Consider the following 18,933-nt stretch of genomic DNA (forward strand, 5'->3'; position numbering starts at 1 on the left):
GGCTGGACAGTGTCTCAAGCCTTCCTGACTCCAGGCCTCACCAGCCAACACTATGTTCACTGTGCTACTTAACTGCCTGTAGTATGGAAACTAGAGGTGGTTGAGCTCTGTTTTGAGCTGTTGTCTTCACCTAGCCAAATTGTACCCATGGTACTTCTTATTTTCCTCCAGTTAAGCACTGTTCTTATGCCTCATGGGAAAAGCCTATTTAATGGTTAGAGTACTATGTAGAAGAGCATTTTAACAATAGGGCTCTGCCACTTAGTTGTCTAATGATTTTGTCTCAGTTGTCTGATCCATGAGATGGGATAATAAATGGTTCATAAAGAAGATTACTGAAGAGTTAGTACAAAGGCAGACTAAGCCCCTGACTTAAATCATGGGAAGTGGGAACTGATTTTATACTTTTCAGTTTCTCATTTCCAGCAAATATCTGTTTACTTCTTCCCTAGGACACATGACTACATTTCTTTTTACCTGGGCCTCTTTTTCATTCACAGCCCACACTAAGGTTCTAGCATAATTGAAAATGTAAAAAGATTTATGGGCATCTCTCAGAATACAGTCTTGTAATAAGCATAAAAATGTTTCCATTTTACCTTTAGATTTTTTTTTTTTTTTGGTGAGGCAATTGGGGTTAAATGACTTGCCCAGGGTCACACAGCTAGTAAGTGTCAAGTGTCTAAGGCCAGATTTGAACTCAGATCCTCCTGACTCCAGGGCCAGTGTTCTATCCACTGTGCCACCTAGCTGCCCCCTGGATTTATTATTATTATTATTATTATTATTTGGTGAGGCAATTGGGGTTAAGTGACTTGCCCAGGGTCACACAGCCAGTACGTATCAAGTGTCTGAGGTTGGATTTGAACTCAGGTCCTCCTGACTCCAGGGCCGGTGCTCTATCCACTTTGCCACCTAGCTGCCCCCTCCCTGGATTTATTTTTTTATTTTTTTGTGGGGTAGTGGGGGTTAAGTGACTTGCCCAGGGTCACACAGCTAGTAAGTGTCAAGTGTCTAAGACCAGATTTGAACTCAGGTCCTCCTGAATCCAGGGCCTGTGCTCTATCCACTTTGCCACCTAGCTGCCCCCTCCCTGGATTTATTTTTTTATTTTTTTGTGGGGTAGTGGGGGTTAAGTGACTTGCCCAGGGTCACACAGCTAGTAAGTGTCAAGTGTCTAAGACCAGATTTGAACTCAGGTCCTCCTGAATCCAGGGCCGGTGCTTTATCCACTGTGCCACCTAGCCGACCCCCCCCCATTTATTATTAAAAATAGCATGTCCATCCTGACCAGTTTTTCTTAAAAAAAATGTATAGTTCAATTACAAGGTCTATTTAATATTCTCTACCTTGTGCTTGCCACGTGTCCCTGAGTGTACATATGCCTGCCTCTCTACTGGCAGCCATTAGAATCTGGACAGGCTGGTCAAAGGGAATACAGACCTGCTCACTATACCTTAGAGCCCCAGAATTCTAGACACACACACCCCCACCCCCACTTTCCCTGTTGATGCTTGAATAAGGTAATTTTAGGGCAGATGAAAGGAAGAATTACTTTACACAGTGGGTAGTAAACATGGGACTCCTTCCCCTGAAAGGTTATACAAGCTGAAAATATAAATAGGTTCAAAATGTGTTTAACTGAACTAGTGGGTGATTGATCCAAAAGCAGTTACTAAGGGAATTTGCTGCTATCCCTGGGCTTTTTAGGGTAATGTCAAGAAAGACAACTGTGGAATTATCTCATAAAACATCCCTTAGTACTACTGTCAGAGATTAAGTGGGTGGATAGAGCATTAACTTATCTTATTTTCTAAAAGAGACATTCTCAACACTGTGATTAACTGAGGCAACCTTTGCACTATATAAATGTGAGGTGGTGATCATGATAGTGGTGGTGATGGTGGTGATCATGATAGTGGTGGTGATGGTGGTGATGACGGTGGTGGTAGTCATGGTGTTATTATTTTGTGTAATCAGATGTTTAAATTTTCTGTTGTTCTTATCCTCTTTAGGTTACTTTAGGAAAGGTACTGAAAGTCATTGTGGTCATGAGGAGCCTCTTCATTGATCGAACAATTGTGAAAGGATACAATGAAAACGTGTACACAGAAGATGGAAAGGTAGGGTGTTGTGCTTTGGTCTGGAGGTTATATACTCACCCACATAAAATTCTTTTGTTTAGCCCAGAAAAATATAGTGGATCCCCACATACAGTGATGAGCCGCCGATGCTGATATTTTTGTAAAGTGTACAGCTTTACATTTTACACCCTCTACTTGGGTTTTTCATCCTCAAGCTTCTGCGTTTCTTTAAACCCTGTGCCCTTAGTTGAATTTCTAATTTATCACCTTAGACCCCAGTTGCCTCATTAAACATGTCTTCTGAGGAAACAGATTTTTTTCCCTAGCCTGGCTGCACATTAATAGCCTATGGTTCAGCCTTTTGCTTTTGCCAGAATCATAAGGAAATTGGGGGTTAGTTTTAAGCACAATTTGAAGCTCTTTCTTCTCTGAAACTCCCAAGTAGCCCTTAGGATGTTGCATATCTGTAATAATAGCTCACACTGAACAGCTGCTATTGAAGAAAGAGAACTTATTTCTATGAGTGAGTTGTGTATGAAAGTTTACCCACCTTGAATCCTAATTTCTTTTGACGGCTTCTACTCCAGATGGTTGAGTGGAACACATCTGACAGTGAGCCTTACATCCTTTTCAATTCTTTTTTTTTTCCCACAATGAAATAGGCCCCCCTTTTGAGACACTAGCCCAACTTGTGCTGGTCATTTTCAAACACTACCACCACCCCCCCCCCCATGAAATTTATAACTTCTTCCTCTAAGAATGATTCCCATTAAAGTAATAAGTTCATTAGAGCTAGTCAAGCACTCAGCACCCAAAGGCCATGTTATAATGAGGGTGGGATATTTTTTTCAAAAAGAAGTGATAACTATAGGTTAATGCAACAGCAGTTTGTTATAACAGAGCTGAGGACATAAGGTAATGACATACATATGTATACACACACATATATATCTGTACGTATATGTATGTGTGTATATATATCACACATAGAACACATATATTCTAGAATCACTTATATATGCACACACATATATAGAATATATATTACACACACATATACATATTCTAGTCACTTATTTCCAGGATTCTATCATTGCTTAAGATATTTTATGAATCCTTCCTTTCAATTTGCCCTCAGAACCTATAACATGTTCTTTTCAGTATTTTTAATGGTGGTACTCTTTGTCTTTTGTGGGTGGAATTTGAATTTTGAGAGCTGTCATAAGTCCTTTCAAACCAGTGATTAAGTGGTGTCATGCTGATTTGGGTCCAAAGTGTGATAATGGGACAGGTTTCATGTGTGCCTTGCAGACTAGCTCAGTTCTAAAATAGGTGTTCCACATGTGTTGTGTTGTGTGGTGTGTGTGTGTGTGTGTGTGTGTGTTTACACCAGCAGAAACACTGGAATAAATAACTGAATAACCTTCCAGAGTGGTTTCTTTGAAGGACAACATCCATTAGAATGTGCAAATTCCATTCTGGGGTGGGGGTGGGGGTGTGTGTGAGTGTGTGTATCTCAATTATATCATTATTAAAAAGTCAAAACTAGTGTAAAATATAGCTTCTGTCCTTATAACAGTTATGGTCTATTTGGAGAGACAAGATAGAAGTATATAGAAAGTTAAATAACAATACAAAGGGATGTCTTTTTGAGGAAGGGAAAAGAGAGGGATAGACTTGAAAATGACAATATGTAAAAACAAAATATATCAACTAAAAACATTTTTTTTAAGAATTCTAAAAGGAAGACTGGAAAATAGATAGAGATTTCAACATTCTGAGACCTACATCCTACTGTACTGAGTCACAAATGTGGTGCTAACCTGGCTTTTACCCTCTTTTTACACAAATCGATGTCAACCACATCTATGGGCCTAAATGATAACCAGAACTCAGACCTAGGAATAGCAAAACAGACAGACCTGAATTAGTACATTATTTTAAAGTTGCATTAGCCAAACAAGGTAGAAAGCTCTCAAGTGACCAGTCTGCCCAACATCTAATTGTAGCTGACTTGTTTAGTTTCTTCCCTTTCCAAGCACTTTATAGAGTCACCAAGTTTAAGTCGTGGATAAAAATAAAATTCAGGCAGACATTATTAATGATCTATTTTGGGATTTCACACACACATAATTTGTATATGTATATGTTCAAGTGAATTCGTGTATTGAAGGATCTGACATATGCTAAATGATAAAGCAGCATTTTGAAGGAGCTGTTTGGTGTAGAAGGTATAGTCTGGGGGCGGGATGGACTACCTACTGAACAAATTGTTGCTTGCATAATCAATTTGCTTTTTTAAAAGATGTGAGTTTGCTTTTGACTGACTAAGTACTGCAAAACCCAGCAATATCACAGAATCCTAGAGTGGGAAGGAAACACAAAGGACATCCAGTCTACCCTGTAGCTGAACATGAAATTCCTCTGTAATATGGCAAATGGATCATCCAGCTTCCAATTAAAGACCTTTAGTGATGAGGAACTCACTACCTCCAGAACCAATCCATTCCACTTTGCATAGTTCTGACTTTTTGGATATGTTTCCTTGTATCAAGCTGAAATGTGTCTTTGTGCAGCATCTCCCTTTGATTCCCTGCAAGGCCACACGAAACAAAAGTCTCCTTCTTCTACATTGCAATCCTGCACATAGTAGAAAATAAATATCCATAATCTGTAACTCCTACTTCCCAAATATTCTCTCTTTTAGGCTTAATTAACCTGCCTTTTCTTTTCAACTGGTCCTAGCTTATTTTAGTCTCCAAATCCTCCCCTCCCCCCACCCCATACTGGTCACCCTCTTCTATATGAAATGACACCACAAACAGACTAGCCAAGTATATTGCCTTATATATACAGTAGGGATGTTGGACACCAATTTTGCTGCAGTTGAGTTTATTCCTAATCTATCACATCCATCACATACTAATACATTTTAATTAGTAGCTCTTTTGCTAACATGATGACTGGGCACCTAACCTGTTTTCTAGATCTAACCTATACATTCCTCAGAAGAATCCTAGTATTCTATAGCCACCAGAGCTATCACTTTGCAAAAATAATAATAGAATTAAGCCTCTTGCTTTTTCCACTGAGCAAATGCTTTATAAGCAAGCATAAGTAGCCTAATTCTAATCATCAAAACAAAAATGCACTAGGATTTTTGGTGATGTGCTGACCCACTACTTTTCTGTAATCATAGGAACAAGGAGAGTCATGACATGGCATATTTAATGTTGGGTGCTTAAGCTGAATATCTGGCCAGAGTCCTAATTTTGCAGCACTTAGATATAAAACTAAAGAAATATAAGTGTCTCAGTTGAATTTATCTTATTAGGGGATTTGGGTTATGTTAATGCTATAGCTTCATTAATTACCCCATGTCAATAAAAAAAAAAAAAAGGCAGCTTTTAGCCTCCTAGTGGAAGAGAGGAAAAGAAATGGTAGTATCAAAGGAAACCTTCAAAGACTGCTAGAACTGTCTCTAGGGTAATTTCTGATCCTTGCATTCTTTCCACTTCAAAGTTGGATGTGTGTGTGTTTGGGTCGAGGGGGAGGGGGAAGGCTTGAATCTGATTTCTCTAATAAGTGTTGGCACTAGCCCTGTTTGATATTAGATGCAGGGAACATTTTGATTTGTTATCGCCTTTGAAATCATTCTGACGACCTTCAGAAAAATAGCCTCTTGTTACCTACAGTGGGGCGGGGGATGGTAGTTGAAGGAGGTGAATGGGAAGGGGGGGATGAGAGAAGGGAAAAATCCCAATTTAATTCACATTCAGAGGATGCCCTGAAATTGTGCTTTCAGCAGGGTGTTGTTTTTTTTTTTTTTAGTTATAAATGTGTATCTTGATTGAAAGTGAAAAGTTGAAGAATAATAGACCTGTAACAATGCATTCTTTAGTACTATTACTGCCACCTTTTTTATTTTCCTGGGGGAGGATAGGTAGGCATATAAGATGCCTGAATATGAGTTTCTTATTTTGGAAACTTAAGTCACCCTAGAGCTTGAAAAATTGACTACCATTGTTGTTTTTAGCCCTGCAACAGACCTGAGCTTTTATCACCTGTTGCCTTTTTTTATACTAAATATAGGCTTTGAAAGTTGAAATCTCCTTGGGGAATAATAAGTTTCTTATGAAGATCTACTTGTGACTAACTTTTGACTGTTGACATCTACTGCCTTATATGTTTTTTTCCTAATTGAACATACAAATGAAACTTTTAAAAGTGTCCTAAATTTTCAGCAGTGATATCTGTGAAACTTACACACATAAACACCATAAAGTATTTTTAAAAGAGCAGTGTATTTGGAATCCAGGGACTGGAGTATGGATTCAAGATCTGGATCTTACTATCTTTGCCATTTTTGAGTTCCCTAACCTCTTGGGTCTCCATTTCTTCCTATTTAAGATGAAGGGGTTGAATTAGATGATCTCAAGGGTTCCAGCCTCAAATCCTAAGACTTGCAACACAGTTGAGAGAGGCTCCCTCAAAGTGTGCACCTCAGATTAGAAAACTTAGTGAATCAATGAAATAAATGAAAAAAATTAATGACTTGAAAAGTGTTTATTTGGTGCTTACTGTGTGCCAGGCACTATGCTAAGTGGTGAGTATACAAATGGAACTTGAGGGAGATGATACATGTGAGACAGTACAGCTACAGAATAAATGGAAAGACCTGAAAGTCTTAAGGGTGCAGCTGCAGGGTAGATGGCACATGCCATAGGTCCTTAGAATATTGATGGCATCTCCTTTTTGACAATTTTACTACATCTTGATTTCTCTTTTGAGAGGATATACCCATTGAATGAGTGTTTTTTTGTTTGTTTGGTTGGTTTTCAGTTTTTTAGTTTCCCCTGTTGGCAGTAAACTCTCATGTGAAAAGAAAGGCACATTGGAGTTTTGATGTACACAATGAGAACAGATTTTTTAAAAAGTAATTGATAATCTTGGGGCAGGTAGGTGGCGCAGTGGATAGAGCACCAGTACTGGAGTCAGGAGGACCTGAGTTCAAATCCAGCCTCAGACACTTGACACTTACTAGCTGTGTGACCTTGGGCAAGTCACTTAATCCTCATTGCCCAACCCCGCCCCCCAAAGGGTAATTGATAATCTTTGGAGTTTATTTTCTGCTTAAGAAGTAGCCCATTGATAGTCCTAAAATTTCCTTATGCTACACAGTACTATGTATAATTCAATTTCCAAAAGTTCCAATTACAGATTTAGCTATCAATGACCATAATCAAGTCTTTTTAAGTCTTCCTAATACCCCTTTGTTATTTGCTTAAGGGCACTTCACTTTCTTTTTACTAGAACTGTAGTTCGAAGTATTCTCATTCAGTACTAAAAATTTGCAGCCCCCAACATCAGAGAATGTTTATCCATGACTTTTGGAACCAGCAAAAAATTGGTCGCCATGCCCTTGTAGCTGAAAAGCTCTCAAGCTAATAAATTATTCAGTGGTACCAGCACAGAACCTCTGAAAAGAATTTTCAGAAATCTTCCTGGCCCTGAAGAAAGGAAGGACAATGACTCTAGCACCTTCATTTAGATGTCTGTCTCTGGCATATAGCAGAAAATCTAATGTAAACCACCTGCTATGCATTCATTGTAAAACAGAGAAACCATTGTCACTGGATTCCAATCTAACCAATATGCACCAGGTAAATAGACTGTGTTATTTTAAATCTTTCTTTCCCAAATATCTTTGGCAGTCCTTTAGGCATTGAATGATATATTTAAACGTCTGTTGAAAAAAAAAAAAAGAAAAACAATGGCCTACCATTGAATGTGTGTGGTTTGTTTTATAAGTCCTTAAGTAGGCTGGGAAGATCTCTAAATTATGTCTAAGAATATTTCTCTCTAGTGGGTATTATTTTAATTCAACCAATTTCTGGGTTCTTAGATGTAGAATTTAATATTTCTTTTCCATATTAAAAATTACATTTTTGTGTGTGGTGCCTTTATTCCCTTTTTTGCTTTTTTCTTGACTCTTTTGTGTCTTAGTCCTTTGTGCATTGCTGATAAGCAGGTGGAGACAAATCTAGAATTTTAGCTAGAAAAAGAAATAGGCTTAAAATGGAAGGACTGTTACTTTAGTTTCCTAGTAGAGGAACATTCATTTTTCTTATTTCAAAAAGTTAGTTTTAAAATCTGGGTATCTCCTTGTCTTAGTGACAATGATTTTGGTAGAACTAAAATATGCAAAAAATCATTCTTATTCATCCTGCAATCCTTGAATGATTTTTATATGCCAGAGGCCCTAGGCTAGGCTGCTGCTGCATCTATATGATCCCTGGTATATGGCTTCCACATAATGGCTGTTTATTTCAGTAGAATTGATAATGTAGGGATAATATAAGGATTGCATTTTGTACATGTAACTTGAAGATTCACCTTTACAGAACATTGAAGTTCCTTCCCCTTAAAGGAACCATGAAAGTTGTCAAATATGTTAACAGTGAAATTATAGGGATCAGTTTATTCCCTTCAAAAGAGATCTGATCTTTTTCCTGGCAAAACACTTAAGTACTTTGGTATCTCTGTTGTCCCAGGTGCTCCCACACCCACTGGCACATATACCCTTCTTTCATAGTTCTCTTCCTCTAGGCACCTGAGGCTCCCCAATGAGTTTTCCTATATAGTGAGTGTACCATGTTCTAGAAATGAGTCAAACTTATCCTCTATAACTTCTCTCAGGATCTATTTCTGGAGGAACCTCTAGATAAGCTAATAAACTAACCCCATGGTAGTGTTTTTAGTGAATGCTGAGAGCTTAGAATACCTTGTTCCATCTTGCTTCATACTCCCTCTCCCTAATACAGTTATGCTATCAGAGACCCTCTGTACACACACTGGAGCAGACCAATGAAGTGGGGTTTTTGAAGATACAGATCTATTGACATGTTGTGAAGTTATACCACAGAGCTACCCATATGCCTGCCTACATGTAGGGTTAGCCTGGCAGCCCTTCAGATCCACACACTACTTTGAATTAGTGCCCTAACCTTGATGTGCTTATCAGGCCCCACCTTAGACCCCAGATTTGGGGAAAGAGGGGAAGGAGAGGGAGAAGGTGGGAATATGGTTAGTCATCTCATTTCCTATTGGGACCCCATGGAAAAGCAGCTAGTATATGGAATTTTGCTGTACGGTCAATGTGTTTTTAGGAATGCAATTTTTTCTGTAACTTTTCACTATTGGAGTATCTAGAATGGTAAAATGAAACAGTAGAATTTTTTTTTAAATCTGGAGCAGCAAAGTGTTTTTCTTCCCCAAACTCACTTTTCTGCATGAAAGTTAAGATATTGAACTAAAGATCCATACTGTTAAATTTGAGAAATTGTAGACTTTAACTGGTCCTCAGAAGTGATCTTGTCCAGACCTTGCATTTCACAGATGTGTAAACTAAGGAGTGATTTGAGGGAATGCCAAAAGGCTTATCTAGAAACATTTTTTTGGCTTCACATGTTCTAAGTGGTTTTTCCCCCGCCTGAATGCTTCTTGGCCTCACTTGTGCTCTAGAATCAATAGCACAATTTAAGGCAAAGCATCCATGTCTCCCATTTCCACCCTGACCACCGGTCAACCCCAACAAGAAGTTCGAAGAGGCTCATTGACCAGGTGTTTCAATTTACTATAATCTTAAACCCTTATTAAAGGAGATTTTTAGTACCCAAGGGACGCATTGCTGGCTTCCTCTTTTAATCTACAGCATCCATGAGCTAACACCACACTGTTGATATATTTCTGTCTTACTTAATTTGTCCCAAACTCTCAAACTTGAAGCATTGACAAGGTATTTATTTGCCATGTGGGCACATGACACCCCAAAATCTTTAGTTAAAATTAGGTTAGGAAAGTATTTTGTGTGGCATCATGGGCTAGTAGAAGAGGACTGATTTGGTACTTAGGAGTTCTATGATAAATTACTTCCCTTCTCCATTTAAGGAGCACATTCAGGCAAGCCAGCCCCTCATTTCCTATCAGGCTGCTTGCTTTTGGGCTATTCTATCATGCCTCCAAAACCTCTTCATCCTAAAAAATACCTTCAGCTCTGGAATCCACACCTCACATGTATCCTCTGTCCCCCAGAGCCATTATGTCCCTAGGTAGGCTACATTCTCCCTGCTCCCTTTTCAGTTTTCTTTTATGTATTGTCTTCTTCATTAGAATGTAAGCTTCTTGATGGCAGGAACTATCTTTTTGCTTATATTTATATTCTCAGCACTTGTACAATGCTTGGCATTTAATGATTGTTGACTGACTGACTGACTGTTACCTTAGTTTTCTTAGAGAGTTGGATTCCCCAGGTCATTTCCTTGGAGGAAAAAATGATTCTAATACCAGACTAGAAGATAGCTTAGGTCCAAATTCTTTTTAAAAAACAAAGTCTAAAGCTTCATTGTAGGCAATAGGGGTAATTGATAGAGTTGTAAAGTCTAGAGCTAAGAAGTATCTTTAAAAATATCTAGTATCATAGGGAATGTCCAGGAAGTAACATGCCCAAGATCTCACAGTAGTTTGGTGGCAAAGTCAAGCCTAGAATTCAAGTTCTTCCATTCCTGTTGAGTTCTTTTTTCTGTTGAGTTAAATTGCTTTGTCCTCTATTTAAATAGTTTAATCATTTGGATTTCTGATTTTTCAAGCCAAGTAACAGATACAGCCAGTTACAGCTTCAAGTAGTATAATTGATCTTAATCATTTTTACTTTTTTTTTTTCCAGCTTGACATATGGTCCAAGTCTAACTATCAGGTATTCCAAAAGGTAAGTTTTGATTTTTGTTTCTTGCTTAAGAAGTTTGTGAAACTGACGGCTTTGCTATTGGAGTTTAGATTTCTAATGAATGCTTTAGTAATAGCAATAACTAGCATTTATATAGCCCTTACTATGGGCCAGGCACTGCGCTAAAGCACTTTACAATTATTTTATTTGATCCTCACAACAACCCTGGGAGGTAGGTGTTATTATATTCCCATTTTAAAGTTGAGGAGGTGCTACTATATCCCCATTTTTTTTTTTGAGGCAGTTGAGGTTAAGTGACTTGCCCAGGGTCACACAGCTAGTAAGTGTTAAGTGTCCGAGACCAGATTTGAACTCAGGTCCTCCTGAATCCAGGGCCGGTGCTCTATCCACTGCATCACCTAGCTGCCCTATATCCCCATTTTTTAACTGAGGCTGACATGTTAAGTGACTTGCCCAAGGTCATACAGTTGGTAAGTGTCTGAGACTGGAGTTGAACTCAGGTCTTCTTGACTCCAGACCTAACACTCTGTGCCACCTATAAAGAGATTCTGATGTCTGATAGTCAAAATAGTGTTTATTGCATAACAACAGAATGTAAAGATCTCTCCAAAATAGCCAGTGATCTCCTTAAATGCCAGATAGTGACCTTCCTTAGTCTTTGATCTTCTTGACCTTTTGATAGCTTACCTCCTTGTCTTCTTGGATCCTCTCCCTCTTGTGGTTTCCCAGGTGTCTACTTGCTTTTTTTTCAGTTTTCTTTCCCAGATGTTTATACATATTACACCCCTGCTGATGTACCTCTAGGTCCTACCTAAGCCACTTAAACCTTTCTATACCTTCTTGTTCAGTGACTTCATCAGCTCCCATAGGTTCAGTTATCCTCCCTGTACTGGTGACCTACTATGGGTTACCAGTATGCTTCTGCATAAGCAAGTACTGGCTATGCTCTGAGCTCTGTTTTAGTCAATGGGTATTCAGGTATAGAGAATGAAGCAATCTGTGCTGTCAGTGAGCTTACATTCCATTGGGGGAGATAACAAGTACTTATGAAATATATACATATAAAATTAGCATAAAGTTAATAAACACGTGTGCACACATAAAGTAGTTAAATAGATTGTAGTTTTGGAGGGATCCCACTAGTAGTTGGGGGGGAAGGGTTCAGAAAAGCCCTCAGGTAGTGAGAGGTGGTACCTGAGGGACATCTTAAAGGAAAAGAGGAACTCCTAGGGGACTGTGTACCAGGCATTAGAAACAGCCAGTCCAAATGGAAATGGAAATGTCGTATTGTGTAGGAGCAACAGAGAGAAGGAAGGTTTAGTTGAATTGATGAGTGATGGAGAGGTTGTAATGTCTAATGAGGCTGGAAAAATAGTTTGTATACAGATAGTAGACTTCTCGATCATATGAGCAAACAAGATGGATAACTAAATCGTTTATCTGATCCCCTAGACCTCTCTAAAAAAAGAAATTCTGCATCAAAGATAAATCAGCCTCAGCTGTCTCCATACCCAGAATCCAAAAGAGGGTAAAAAACAATAAATTGCTGTTCACTGATCCTGTATTCATTCAGCACTCCTCCTCTGCCTCCCACCAAGGCTGCATTAGCAGAACCAAATATCCCACCACATAGGCTATTTATTTATTTGTTTGTTTGTTTGTTTGTTTATTTATTTATTTATTTTTAGTGAGGCAATTGGGGTTAAGTGACTTGCCCAGGGTCACACAGCTAGTAAGTGTTAAGTGTCTGAGGCCAGATTTGAACTCAGGTCCTCCTGACTCCAGGGCCAGTGCTCTATCCACTGCACCACCTAGCTGCCCCCACATAGGCTTTTAACAAAACCCCATACTTCAGTGTGTCTCCCCTCATTCCAGTGCTAGGGAAACTCTGGTCTCCCAGGCAGTGAAAGTTTGCTGCATGGCAGCAGGAGCCCTTCAGAAGCAAAGGCCTGCTAGGAACTGTGACAGCCAGATAGCTACAGTTCTGTACAGCCCCAAACTGCTGGTTCTGGCATAACAGCTCTCTGAACTACTAGTGCTGGCCCAGAGAACCAAGGAACAAAGGGATATAGGACAGGATACTTTTGGAGGGAAGGAAAGGTGGATTGTGCAATATTCCACAAAGCCTAAAGGACAGTACTCAGCAACTACCTGGGGCCAATTTTATCCACCCAGAAATCACTTGAGTCAGAGACCTAGGCTGGTGAACTTGAATTGCCCAATATGGGAGAAGGCTAACACTCTTTGAGACCTAGCCTACAAGGGAACCTCCATTGGAGGAGAGGGAGTCAGGAAGCAAACAATAGTAGAAAATAAGGGGGGTGGGGGAACGCCTGAAATTACCAAAAATCTTGGGAAGAAGAAAACTCAAAGACCTTGAACATTAGCAGATAAATCAACAGGGAAAACACTGAATAACAAGAAAATATGACCTCCAAATCAAGTGAATTCATTCTTCTGTGAATAAATACTGCAAAACAAAAGAAAATAATCCAAGTCTTGATGAGCTGGAGGAACTTGTGGAATTTGAAGAGAACCTGGAACCACAGCACACCATTCCTAAGTGAATGGATTAAACAATCCAATGAAATGAAAAAGAGTAACAAATTGCATAAGAAACAAAACCTGCTGCTTATAAGAAATACATTTTAAAAACAGATACACACAGAGTAAAACTGAGAGGATGGGAACAAATTTTACTATGCATCAAGTGAATCCAAAAAAGCAGGAGTTATAATCACATTATCTGAGAAAGCAAAAACATTCAAAAAATTAAAAGGTATTAAGAGGGAAATTATTATGCTAAATGTATCCAGGTTGTATAGAGCTTTAAAGAGTAAACAGAAATTTGTATTTTATCCTAGAGGATATAAGCCACTGGAGTTGGCTGACTAAAGGAGTCACTTGATAAAATCTACACTTGAGGAAAATTACTTTGGCATGAGTGTATAGGATGCATTGGATTGGTGAGAGACCGGAGTCAGGTAGACCAAATAATCTAGGTCAGTGATGTTAAATTCAAATAGAAATGGGGGCCATTAACCATACATAAAGATCCCTGCAGGTCACATATTGACTAAATTTTAAAATGTAACATTATCTATTTTTATTGTACTTTTATTTAATTTGTTAACTATCTCCCAATTATATTTTAATCTTCAGGCCACACTTGGGATATTGTGGGCCACATGTTTGACATCTCTCATGAGGTGAGCTGGAATGAAGGCCTGAACTAAGCTAGTGACTTTGTGAGTAGAGAGGAGACAATGGGTTTGAGAGATGTTATAAAGGTAGAAATGACAAGATTTTACAATTGATTGGATATGTGGAGTAAGGAGAAGTAGGGAATTCAGGATAATGCTAAGATTATGAACCTAAATCTCTAGAGATACAGAAGTGATAAACAAAACAAAACCCAACTCTCCCTGACCTAAAGGATATTAGGCACATAATAGATATTATATCATTTGGTGAGTTCATTAGCTTCCCTGAATTGTATTATAATCTCTATGCAAATGACTCACAAATCTACATATCCAGTCCTAGTCTCTCTTCTGAGCTACAATCTCACATCACCAGCTACCTATTGGATATGTTCAAATGGATAGTCCATAACTATCTCAAATTAAACATGTCTAAACAACACTTATCTTTTCCCAAAAGAGACAAGCCCTCCTCCTAACTTCCCTATTTCTTTTGAAGGCTCCACCATCCTTCAAGTCACCCAGATTCATAACCATTCCAACTGGACATTCCATAGGTATCTCAAACTCAACATGTCTGAACAGCATTCATTATCTTTTCCCCAAGAGCTCAACCATGTTCCTAACTACCCTGTTTCTTTTGAGGGTACCACCTTTTTAGTCACCCAAGTTCATAAACTCAGACTCTTCCTCAATTCTTCATTCTCTCTCACCCCACATGCCCATTCAGTTGCTAAGCCTTACCCCCACTCCCCCCCAACCCCTACACATACACACACACACACACACACACACACACACACACAATTATTATCTGCTTTGCTGCAGAACATGCAGAACTCTTAAGAACCATGGGACTTTTCTATCTGACTTGATTCTGAAACCTTCCATGTATGTTGTCTCTTTCATTAGAATGTGAGTTCCTTGCTTGAGAGCAGAGACTGTCTTTTCTTTTTGTACCCCTAGTGCTTTGCACATAGAAAAGCCTAATAAATGCTTCATTCATTCATTTATTCATTCATTTGATCATGTCTTGCACCATCTCCTTTACTCATATGGCCCCAAACTTACTTCAGGCTCTTCTCACCTTTTGCCCAGATTACTCTAACCTACTTGTTCTCTTTACCTTCATCCTTACCCAAACTGCCAAAGTGGTATTCATAAAGCACATCTCTCTTCGGCATTTAGAACCAGCCTTTCACAGACTGCCACCTTCCTACTCTTCCAGGCACATCCTGCAATACTAACTTTTTATATATTCTACATTCTAAGCTGAACTAGTTGCTATTTCTCCTATAATATACCCCCTCTTCACCTCTACTTCCAAGAATGCCTAGCTCATTTCAAAACTTGCATGTGAGGGATTTTCTGAGCCTTTCCAGATACTAGTACCCATTCTAAAAATGACTTGACATTTTCCTTGAATATATTTTATATTTATTTTTTTCTATACTTGTTATCCCTCCTATTCCATCTCATAAAATGTAAACTCCTTGAAGGCAATGACTGTTATTTCTTTGTAATCCCTACACTTAATTGTTTCTGGAACATGCTGGGTGCTTAATAAATGCTTCAGAATTGATTAATGGACTATGCCAAACTATTTTGGTGTTCATATAGCTTGAGAGCTTTTCCCATAGCCATTCCTATCTAGCCTGAGAAAATCCTGGTTCCCTTTTCCCCCTTCCTCATAGAAGTTTCTACCCATTCACTAACCTTTTGCCCAGCTATTCATTATCCACAACCCCCCTCCCCCCAACAGTATTTGGAGTCAACTTCTTCATACTAATTAAGAAACAGCATATTTTCCCATTTTTAAACATCCTTGCCAAAGTTTGCTTTCCTTCCATAATGTAGATAATAGTTGACTTTAATTTATAACTAAAAATGTTCCTAACAAAGGTGCTTGGTCATCAAGTCAAGTGTACTGTCTGAAGATATTAGGTACTTAATGTACTAGTCTTTGTGTACAAAATAATATTTTAGCTTAATGAGTAGTAGTGGTGGAGTAACACTGATTCACAATATTTTCATTAGTGATTTCCCCTTATGACCAAAGATAACACAGTTGGCATAGACATGAAACAGATCAAAGCTAACTAGAGAGGAGGGGAGAATCAAAACCATGATCATGACCTCTTTACCACCATGACCTAAGCAATGGAGATAACCAGTCATATAATGAAGAAAATAGACTCCTCACTGTCTAGAGGACCACAGTATATTCTAATTTGGTCTTTCTTGCAGTGAGCCAAGTACTTAATCTTAACCTTCTTATTTAAGTGGCCATATCTTTGGGAGAAATTCCATTGTTTAGCATGTACAAATTCTTGGTCTTAAATATGCACTTCTTCCTTGCAATCCTATCTTGTAATTTTCTCCCAAGTAGTTTGTGAAAAACATTCGAAGGAGAGGGAATTCTGCTCATTATCTATTGCTTCCTTTGTTTTAATTATTAGGGACATTAAAGCAGAGTCCCTTTTGTTTTTTAACCAGTCTTATAACTTCAGGAAGCTATAGTGTTGCAATTGATTACCAGCTTCTAGCTCCACAAAAAGTAGATGATCACTTCACTTATGGCAATAAGCACCATGGACTGATAACCTCGTAATTTCATAATGGTCCAGTTTTTATGCAGATACCCTTTACTCAAGAACATCATTGTCTTTGCATACTTTTTAAAATATTTTGCCTTATGAGCATTTTTGAATGCAAGGTGGAAACAATGTATTAGAAAGTTATAGAAAGTGTAAAGCAAAGAGTTGGGTAGACTGTGCTGTATTTTTTTATTTCATGTGCCCTAAAAATAATCTATCAAACACATTGTTTAAAAGTGGAGAGGGGAAATCTATCAGCTCAAATTGAACTAGAGTTTAAGGTTAGATGTCCATTAAAAAAGAAAAAAAAAAGATTAGTTGTCCATTTGAAGGGATTACAGGTTCCTGTTGTTTCCATGCCTGCAATTTAAGTAAGGTTGGAAGCTGAAATTCAGAGGGCAAAAATGTATGGATCTGAGGAAATGGAAGAAGTATTATCTAGTAGTGTATTTATGCATGGACATTAAAATTCCAAATTCCCCCTCTGTATTCTACATGTAATTTAAAATATAATAATTTTACTTCTAATGTTAGAATCAGAAAGATAAAAGGTCAGCTACTTGGGTGTAGCTTATAGAACTTCTGCATCAAATACTAAAGGCAGATACCATTGAAGTCCTTTTTTCTCTTGAGACAGGTAAGAATTAGTGGATTAAAGAATCTTTTCTTTTCTCTAGTGAAATATTTTCTTTGCTGTGTCAAGTAGATAAGAACATAGTGGAAAGTAATCTAGTACAGAGTTAACCTTAATAATCCTTCATCAATAAAGCTTTGAACTAATTATTGCCATGGAAAGGGTTTGGATTTTGTAATGAAGTCTGTTTCCACATAACATGGTGTATTCTTTCTGAAGATGTTTGGATAGTGATAAAATCGGTGTAACATTGATGAAGAAACAGTGTAGAAATGGCCATAGTATATTTAATACTATCCATCTTAATTAATGTAATTCATATGGCTGATGACCAGAAGTTGTAAATTCTCACTGTTCATGGTCAGACACCAGAAGCTCAACCAACCAACCATGCCTTGAACCTTCTACTTTCTGTTAAAAGCTAGAACACAGCTAGTACTGGATATGGACTTGGTAAGTATGGCCTCACTTTTTGGAGCAGTCTGCTATGAGGTTTACCCCTGTCTCTTCACCAAACATGATTTCAGGGTAAAAACAGTGAAAGATAGGTGTTGGGCACATACCTAACTAGAGCTATCCTTTTTAGGATTGACTGGCCTACCACAACCAGCTGCCCACTTTACTTTTGTATCAAATCATATTGCTCTTCTCATCCATCTGGAGAATACTGTTCTATAACATAATCTCTCTGTAGTAATGCTCTCCTACTAGTCAATCCCAAATATTCCTTTTCAGGCTCTTATTTTTTTTTCTGCCCATTTATGTATAGTAATTTGTAGTAAGTTCATTTATCGACTGAGCTTATCAACAGTTATTATATCATATGATATCATATGATATCATATCCTATTACATTAGCAAATGAAGTTATCAAGTTATTTAAGAAGGCTTGTGGGAACAGAAGCTACTTTATCTTTGATATAAAGTAGTTCCATGAATGTATGATTATGAACATACTTATGTTTAAGCAAAAAAAAAACCCCCAAAAACCGGTTTCCTTCTAATGGCTAGTGAGGAAATACTGTAATTCTCTAGCTCCACTAAGCTGGGAATAACTTGCTAGCAGCACTAGCTAAAGTAATATCGTTGGAGAAATTTTGCTTCTGCATTGCTTTGGTGTTAAAAACCCCTAGGGCTTCCTTCCTTTGCCACTCATTATGTGGTTGCAATTACTGTTGCATGTGTTTTCCTGCCCACAAATAGTAGCAGTAAGCCACCACAGAAAGGGCCCCAGCATGCTAAGAAGGCAGGAAGCCCTTTGAGGTCTTTTCCTTCAATGTGACAGTGAAGGACAAGGGAATTGCCTGGCAGAACCAGCCCAGGTTCCTAAATTCCAATTAATGCCACAAGGATTGCATCAGGGGCTGACAAAACATGCACACACCTGTCAGAATCTCCCAGGGCCTGTGGTCTGTGTCAGAGAGGAAGGGACAAGGATCTTGTGATCCTGCAGCTAACCCTGACAAAGGAAGCTAAATTTGCACTTCCTTTTTATTTCAAACTTTGACACCATTCCCAAGCCTTTGCTCCCCCTCCTTATTAGACCCCTCACCTAAGTGTGTCTAAGTGGATTAGGGCTGGGGACAGCTCTCAGTGGACCCATTACTGCTAACAGGTCTCATCATTTACTGTGGTCCCCTGGGGACTTCTTGAACTTCGTCCTGGGGTG

At 38.5% G+C, this 18,933-nt stretch overlaps 1 protein-coding gene across 1 annotated transcript in view; it reads left to right on the plus strand.

Moving 5' to 3' along the window:
* Positions 1-18,933, plus strand: part of MED27 (mediator complex subunit 27) — a 262,470-nt gene that overhangs the window by 227,739 nt on the left and 15,798 nt on the right. Inside the window, exons 5-6 of the mRNA XM_043985374.1 lie at positions 2,016-2,123; positions 10,810-10,851. Coding sequence (XP_043841309.1) covers positions 2,016-2,123; positions 10,810-10,851 — 150 coding nt within the window. The remainder of the gene's footprint in view (positions 1-2,015; positions 2,124-10,809; positions 10,852-18,933) is intronic.

This window comes from Dromiciops gliroides, chromosome 2 (assembly GCF_019393635.1).
Source record: "Dromiciops gliroides isolate mDroGli1 chromosome 2, mDroGli1.pri, whole genome shotgun sequence".
NCBI lineage: Eukaryota > Metazoa > Chordata > Mammalia > Microbiotheria > Microbiotheriidae > Dromiciops > Dromiciops gliroides.